We start from the raw sequence: 8697 nt of genomic DNA, 5'->3' as shown, positions 1-8697 counted from the left end.
GGCAAATTATGGTTGATCCACGTGAGTCACGTGACAGCGTGTGCACCCTATCTTGCGAATCGAATCATTAAGCAATTAGCTACAGATGAAGAGTCTGGCAATTGCTACTCGATTGTCCTTCTGGCAATCATGAAAGAGCCCTTGAATTTTTTGCTGGGGAGGACATTCAGTTGAAAGTTTTGGGTCTACATTGGGATCCAAGTTCGGATAGTTTTCGAATTCAGGTAGAAGTACGACCCAGCGAACTACCTACCAAATGACAAATTCTTTCTGTCATTGCCAAACTTTATGATCCATTAGGGTGGCTCTCTCCGGTTGTTGTTGTAGCACAAAGAATAATGCAGGAACTTTGGTTTTTCAAGTTTGATTGGGACGAGAGTCTGCCTGAGGATCTATTAGATCGTTGGAATAGTTATTATACTAGCCTGTCAGGGTTAGAAGAGATTCAGATCCCAAGGTGGACTGGTCAAATGAGATCAAGTTTGGGTTATGAACTTCATGGGTATTCTGATGCTTCAGCCAAAGCGTATTCCGTTGTGGTATATTTACGTATTCTTCGAGAAGATGACGATCTGATTGTTACTTTACTATATGCCAGGTCTAAAGTAGCTCCTCTTTTACCTGTGAGTATCCCAGGACTTGATCTTTGTGGTGCTCAATTGCTAGCCAAAGCATTACGCTTTTTAATTGCTACCATGGGATTTGAAAATGTACCCTTATATTACCACACCGATTCTACAGTGGTATTGGTCTGGCTCAGCAAACATCTTTCTACTTGGTGCACATTTTTATCCAACAGAGTGCCTCAAATCCGAAAGTGTATTCCACTAGCAAGATGGAGACATGCTCCTACGGAGGACAACCCTGCCGATTGTTCTTCCAGGGGTCTCTTACCTAATCAGTTATTAAGTCATACTTTATGGTGGCGAGGTCCTCCTTGGCTAGTGCATCAATCCTCATTTTGGCCGACATCTAGGGTGTTATTGCCTGTTGGCGTTGTCCTCGAGCCGAAATCTTCGGTCAAAACTTGTCAGCTCGCTCACCATTCTGTCGATGCGAAGCAATTTCTCACTGATCTTGCTGACAGAATTGCATCTTGGCCAAACTTGATTAGAGTTATAGCCTATTGTCGACGTTTTATAGAAGATGAGGATCTGCTGAAGAGCCTTGCTCTATCTGCATCGGAGATTAATAGGGCCTCTTTATGGTGTATCCAAAAAGTGTAAAGTAGAGTCATTGATGTTGAGATACATGCTCTAAAAAAAGAAAACGTGATTCCTTCAGGTTCACCCTTGAAGACCTTGAACCTATTTCTGGATGGTTCGGGCGTTTTAGGTTTGGGTGGTCGCTTACATCAGGCTCCTATTAGATATGAGGAAAAACATCCTGTAATATTACCTAGTCATCGTATTAGCGAACTCATTGCTCTACACGCTCACATACGATTTATGCATGGTGGGATACAGCTCTCTTTATATACTTTTCGTCAAGCGTTATGGATAATCGGATCCGAACTCTGGCTAAGAGTGTAATTCGTCGTTGTGTCTCGTGTGTACGTGAACGTGCTCTCACAGTCAACAACTTATGGGTAGCTTGCCTGATTTTAGGACAACAACTTGTGGGCCATTCACTCATACTGGGCTTGGTTACGCTGGTCCCTTCTCTGTGCGATTTGCTCCAGGTAGAGGTCAGAAAAGATATAAAGGCTATGTTGCGCTATTTATATGTTGTGTGGCTCGTGCAATTCACTTAGAATTTGTGTCAGACTACACTTCTCAAGGATTTTTAGCAGCTTACCAATGCTTTATAGCTCGTAGAGGTAAGCCCTGACATTTATACAGCGACAATGGTACTACTTTTGAAGGTGCCGATCGCTAGTTGAGACACAATGTTTCTCAACTTCGAAGAGATGTTGATTTGATGAATCTTTTCTCAGTGGGAGATACGACCTGACATTTTATTCCACCCGCAGCTAGAATAGAATAGAATCATGCCTGAACTCGCGTCCAACAGGCCCTCTTTCGGATTACGCTGATTATTTCTCGTATCTGACACCAGATCAGCTCTTGATCGGCGCCCCTATGACTGGTGCTGCTGAACCTTCGGTGGAACTCGTTCCAGAAAATCGCTTGACCAGGTGGTACATCGTGCAGCGCATCGCGGAAATGTTTTGACGAAGGTGAAACGCAGAATATTTGCATTTCTTACAACAGCGCTATAAATGGAATCACGAGCGGCCCAACATTAAAGTTGGAGATATATTATTAATTAAACATGATGCTCTTCCGCCTTGGAAATGGACATTGGGTCGCATCATTATGTGCTATGAGGGAAAGGATAATTGTGTCCGTACGGTTAGAGTTAAAACTGCTGCCTCAGAGTTCGACCGTTCGATCTCAAAAATTTGCTTGTTGCCTATATCTTCGGTCAAGCCTGCTAAATTATCTGACTCTTGAACCGATTGTAAGTTATAGGTGCCAATTGAAGCGAAATTCGTCTTATAAAATAATTGGTTTCGAGAACTCTTAAAGCTATGAAGTATAATAATCATATGCATTTAAAAAAATTTTAATATTGTATTTTTTTTTAAAATTACTTTTACTGTTTTTATATTGTATACGTTCTTTACAAAGTTTCGTTTTATCAGCATGTTATTTTCTTATAGAGGAGTATTTGTTATGGCAGGTGACCAATGCGTTTGAGTAATATTCAAATCGTTGATTTTGTGATTGTTTTTCACGGCGCGGCAAGAATTGTTTTTTTTTTGTTTTTATTACTTTTTTAATTCTTGCATAATTTAAAAATTTTCATAATATAATTTTTTTAAACATCTTTCGTGCTGTTTTAACACCACGAGGCGGGCGGTATGTTAAGAGTGTGCCAGTTTTTTTTTCAATTCGGGTGAGTGCTTGTTTGTGTGAGAATATAGTTATGCGTGTGTATCGCGATTAGCGCCTAATTTTCGTCACTAAGCGTCCTAATGCGTTCCGCGTCGGATTGTTTTTGGAACGCCGGGTAATTTCTATTCATTATGACCTAATAAAACGATTAGGAACAATTGTCAGAATAATCGTGAGTGTGAAGTTATCTGATGTTTCCTTTATAATTAACATTTTATTAAAGGGTTTCAAAAAAGAACGTTAACTAGTGTTTTCCGCTAATTGGAGTGTTTTCTTCTTACTACCCTTATCATCACAGGATTTCATCTGGAAATTATGGAAAAAACCAATAACAACTGTGTCGAATGCTAACACTGGTGTATTTTAAAAATCGGTTAGTGCTCCTTCTTATGGTTTCTCGAATTGAAAATAGTAAATTATCTAAATTTAAATTCAAATGAAATTAAATGTAAATATTTAAAATATTATTTGTGAAATTGTTGGAGTATAAAAGTAATTTCATAGCGAATATTTTTTTCCAGTTTTTGTGCTAGCCATCGACAGATTACTCAAAATGCACTCGCTGGACTGCAGAAAGCTTGTTCAAATTTATGAAGATGCTTATGAAGTTTTGCATGAAAATGCAACAAGTTCTGAAGTCGCCTACTGGACACATCAGTGTACGCAAGATATTCTCACATCCAAAAACCGAATATTTAAGAAACTGGATCAGATGGCAAGATCTGGAGTCCGTTTTTAAAAGTCGAGTGAGAATAGGTATGATTATAAATTTAACGCATAAATATTTGGATGATTTTTCCGAAGATTCAAAAACAATGATTACACACAATCAAACTTGTCAATACTAAAAATGAACTTATTTTAGAACCAACTGAAATCATTGAGTAGTTTCAGAGTAAAGTTAGAGAGAAAATTTTAACTAAAGTAGAGGATTTTCAGAAAACGAAGTCTGGCTCGAGATTAAAAGAGATTATAAATTGAAATTTAAATATAATAAAATGCGCACCTTTTGCAGTAGGACCATCAACTTTTGTGCGATTACCTAAATATATTAGAGAAAAAAAGCAGTTGTAAATGTTAGGGACAGCGATGAGTACTGCTTTCTCTGGTCGGTAATGGCCGTCCTTTGTCCTGCTGACAAGAATGGAGACTTAATTAGTTCCTATCCACATTTTGATACGTTCTTGAAACGTGACGGAATCAACTTTTCCATCACTTTTCGAGATATTAAAAAATTTGAAAAAATGAATCAATTGCGTATAAATGATTATAGCATAGAACACAAGAAACATGAGAAATTTGCTAAATTTAGGGTGGTATTCAGATCTGTACCTCAAAACTGATATTTTACTTCTGGCTGACATTTTTGAAAATTTTAGAAAACTTGTTTTGCAACATATAGCTTAGATGCTTTGAATTATTGCATAACACCCGGGCTTTATTTTGATGCAATGCTAAAGTAAACAGGAATTGAACTTCATTTACTGACTGATGTGGAAATGCTACTGTTAATTCAGAAAGCAATCAGAGGTGGTGTTTCACAATGCTCAAACAGGTTTGCAAAAGCAAAGAATAGATTTATGGGGAAAGATTTTAATCAATGCGATCCAGAGTCATACATTTTTCATTTGGACAATAACAATCAGTATGGTGAAGCTATGAGTTAATTTTTACCATATAAAGCGTTTAATGGTTTGAAAACTTTGAAAAAAGTCCAAATGTTTTCAATGTGTCTGATGATTTACCTGAACGTTACATTCTTGAAGTGGGTCCAGAGTATCTAGAAGAGCTTCACGATTTGCACAAGGATCTTCCATCATGCCCAGAACACTTTGTGCCTCCTGGTTCAAAATGTCAGATAGCAAAGTTGGTAACCAATTTGCTACCAAAGAAAAATTATGTATTACATTACCGAAACTGAGAAAAATTTCTGTTAATTGATGAACAATTCCGTTTTTGGAAAGACCATGGAAAACCTTAGGAAGCACAAAGATGTTAGTCTTGTAACAGAATGGGTGGGGAGATATGATTCAAAAGCTCAAATTTCTGAGCTAAACTTTCGTAACTGTACCATCTTTGATGAAAATATGGTCATTGTTGAAATCAAAAAACAAAGATTTTTTTCAATAAACCCATCTACACTGGATTCACTGTTTTGAATATCTCAAAAAGTATCACGGACGATTTTCATTACAACTATATAGTGCCAAAGTTTGGAACTTCTTCAAAATTGCTATAGACAGATACAGACAGTCTCATCCATCATTTCAATGTTCCAGCTTTTACGAATAGATTAAATGAGAGACCCATAAATTTGAATAATCAGATTATCATCTAGACAATGTTTACGGCATTCCTCCAATAGATAAAAAAGTTAATGCAACGGAAAAATAATGACTGAATTTGTGGGTCTGAAATCAAAATTATATCCATATAAAGTTTTGGGCGTAGAAGAAGATAAAAAAAAGAGAGCCAAAGGTATAAAAGGATCAACGTTAAATACAACGAGACCGATCGCGCGCTTGCGCGGGCGTGTTCTTGTCATTTGAGACATTTTGAAAGTATTTATGATTTTTTTACAATTTGGACTAATTCAAATTAATTCAAAACAATCTGAAGCAATTTGTCGATCTTCTTCTTTCTTAAACCCTTTTTCATCTATCTTTTAACCTCAAATTAAATTTTAATCTCAATACATGTCTCAAAACCTAAAATGCAATCCAAATGGACCCGAGGTTCACTTATCAATCCTTATTCATTCTTGCATCAGCACCAAATTCAACACGAACGCATCCGTAATCCATTTTAATCCGTGCCGCCAATTCTCTCACATGAACGGGACTTTTTGAATTAAATCCGATGAATCTGACATCAGTCCGAATGGATAAGTGGGAATCCAAAAGCAAACCGAATGAATCACAATCCAATCGGTAACAAATTTTCCCTCTATCCGAGTGAATTGTATACCAATACAAACTGTCCGCCTAACACAATTAGGACACTTATCGAAAAAACCAGGTCTGTCCCAGTTTTTTCAGAGAAAGTATAGGTCCAAACCTGGGACGGAACTGGGTTTTTTGGGAAGTGTGTTAGACAATCTCTAAAATTTAACGTTTTTCGTGTATATTTCAGTGTTATCCGGAAATCAGAATATGTTTCCAGTTTCTTCAATATTAATATGAATTTTTATTTATTATTAATTTTTTAAGTTTTTTTTTGTATGTCTCATGGTTTTCAAAATAATTCACAAATTTGTGATTTTTTCCTTTGGAAAATCTTTTTGTTCGGATAATTTGTAGTGGCTGAGAACCACCCTTTGTAAAAAACCATGAATATTTTTTCAGTTTTCGCGTATCTCGCCGTTTTCAAGATAATTCCAAATTTTTATTTCGAAACTCATTCTGCTATACTAATTCGGGTTGCCCGATGACCATCCCGGAATGGAATATCCTGAAAATGTTGTCCCTTTCGCGTATCTCTACTTCTCGCGCATTTTTCACCGTTTTCAAGATAAATCAAAATTATATTATTTATTCAAATTTAAATAAAGCTACTGGTTTATTTTGACTTTGTCCACAACAGTACTGTACGGCAAGCTTCATAACATTTGTTTGTTGTTCATGTGTCTCTGATCGTTCGCGATATAATTCAAAAAATCAGAAAAATCAGAAAAATCAGAAAAAAATCAGTCATAACTATGTTTATGTGGGTAATTTGAATTTTCCCAAAAGTAAAGGCTTGCTTGAACTTTTATTTTAAAAAGTACCCCAAGAGTCCTTTATAACTGCCAGTGATCTTGAAAATTATAGACACATTGTTATTGCAAAAAACGCATATAAAAAAATTATAAGTTAGATGGAGAAATTCGTGACAGTAAGTTCTTTAGATATAAAAATTTTATGATGAAGCTTATCCCCCTATCTCCACAAAAAAATTCAAATAGATGAAGTAAAGACCAGAATCATAATCAGTTGAAGGTATGATCCCACAATACATGATTGCTAGAGAGAAAACTCTGATGGATTACATTTACTAAAATAATCCCAATCAAATGGTTGGTCAATTACGCTTACTGATTATGTCTCAAGCAGCTGGAAATCCAAGTCACACCAACGAAATTATATCAATTACCGAAGAACTACGAGAAGCTGGAATTATATATTAATGGGTGCTTATCAAAATTCTCATCCTGTGAAGGAAATTATGATATGAATAATAAGAGACTGTGCAAAGTAGCTGAAGCTCAAGAGCAGTATGATGCTGTGAATCTGAATATGGTGCAACATATGATACATCCTGAACTTGAGACTATATATGATGTTATAGCTTCTTTGTGAACTTAAGTAGACAATAATACAATGCTGATTGAAACTCTAGAAAATTCTACAGATAAACTTTTCAAAAATGCAAAAATTGACGTTGAATCAATTCAAAAACTGGTGTATGGAAATTCCGAGCTCATTAGTCAATTAGACACCAGGCTGAATGCACTCAAAAATGGTCGCTGAGAAGCTGCAGTTCGTGAAGGAGCTGCACAAGCTGGCTAGACGAAATTACTAACGTCGAAATTTCGATATTCGTGACATTTATGAGACCTGGCAAGCTGATTGACATACAACTGTAATTGTCATATTTTCAAGATTTGCCTGGGATGTCTCCGTTAAATCAAAGAAGGGTGAAGATGTAGCTGCAGTCATGGAATCTGTAATTGATGCGGGACGCAAGCCGAAAAATGTACATGTTGATAGAGGGAAAGAATTTTACAATTCGCAATTTGAAAATACTTTGAAGCGATACAAGATAATTTTGTGCTCGAAATTTAGTAATTTAAAAGCATTCAATTGCGAGCGATTTAATCGTACTTTAATGAATCAAATGTGGATGCAATTAAACATACAGGGGAATTACAAGCGGATGAGTATTTTGAAAAATTTAGATTCATCTTACAACGATACTACACATCAGACTATTCCAATGAAACCAAAAAATGTTACAAAACAAAATGAGAAAGAATTGTTGTTTAATGTATAAAAAAATTACAGTGTAAAACAAGCATTTGAGAAAGCGAAATTTAAAGTTGGAGATAAAGTGCGTATAGGTAAATTTCAATATGTTTTTGTGAACTGAACCAGTGACGTATGTGCTTAAAAATTTGAAGGTAAAGCTGTTTTAGTTAGTTTTCATGAACACGAGTTCGGCAAAGTTAGACATGAAGACATTTATCTTGTAGAAAAAGTACCGAAAAAGCGAAGAAATTAGCTATTTGTAAAATGGTTAGGTTTCGATTACTCCTACAATAGTTGGATAGATAAGTCTAGTTCATAAGTATCATTTGTATTAATTTTCAGTTTTTTAAAAATAAAATTGATTATTTTCAAAACATATATACATCTTTTTACTCACACGTCTACCTATCCTTAATCTAGTAAATAAATCAAGGAGAATTTGGTTTAAATTACATTTATTCTGATTTTATTACCAACAAAATACATGAAATTTTAATGTACGCAAAAAATGAATTTAAAAAAAAAAATTACAACATGTCAAATTGTATTTAACGATTCCCATATGCAGTCGAGCAACTATAATTTGAGTCAGTCCCAAAGACAAGCCAATCATTTTCCGGTTCAGAAAGTAAAAAAAAAACGTGTTTTATATAATTATATACATATGAATGATTTTCATTTTAATTTATTCAATATTAAATATTGTTGCACTACCAGGTTAAAATTCAAGGTAACACTAAATAAAATTTTAAATTATTTATGTTATTTCATTTAAAGAAAAGGACACATGT

At 35.2% G+C, this 8697-nt stretch overlaps 1 protein-coding gene across 1 annotated transcript; it reads left to right on the top strand.

Annotated features, from left to right (window-relative positions):
• The first annotated feature begins 338 nt into the window (after nt 1-338).
• On the top strand, nt 339-7237 carry LOC117179881. The gene is made up of 5 exons (XM_033372063.1): nt 339-1209; nt 1285-1528; nt 1575-1819; nt 3422-3615; nt 6992-7237. The coding sequence occupies exons 1-5, from the start codon at nt 339-341 to the stop codon at nt 7235-7237; spliced, it is 1800 nt and encodes a 599-aa protein (XP_033227954.1).
• The last annotated feature ends 1460 nt before the right edge of the window (nt 7238-8697 follow it).

This window comes from Belonocnema kinseyi, chromosome 1, assembly GCF_010883055.1.
Source record: "Belonocnema kinseyi isolate 2016_QV_RU_SX_M_011 chromosome 1, B_treatae_v1, whole genome shotgun sequence".
In the NCBI taxonomy this organism is placed as follows: Eukaryota; Metazoa; Arthropoda; class Insecta; order Hymenoptera; family Cynipidae; genus Belonocnema; species Belonocnema kinseyi.
The sequence above is the reverse complement of the archived record's forward strand: the minus strand, read 5'-3'. Positions and strand labels throughout refer to the sequence as shown.

Excerpts from the sequence above, each read along its gene's own strand:
- LOC117179881 (XM_033372063.1), top strand. The coding sequence starts at position 339 with ATGCAGGAACTTTGGTTTTTCAAGTTTGATTGGGACGAGAGTCTGCCT. Across the intron at positions 1,210-1,284 it reads TAATAGGGCCTCTTTATGGT|GTTCACCCTTGAAGACCTTG; the intron begins GTATCCAAAAAG and ends TGATTCCTTCAG. Across the intron at positions 1,529-1,574 it reads TCCGAACTCTGGCTAAGAGT|TCAACAACTTATGGGTAGCT; the intron begins GTAATTCGTCGT and ends GTGCTCTCACAG.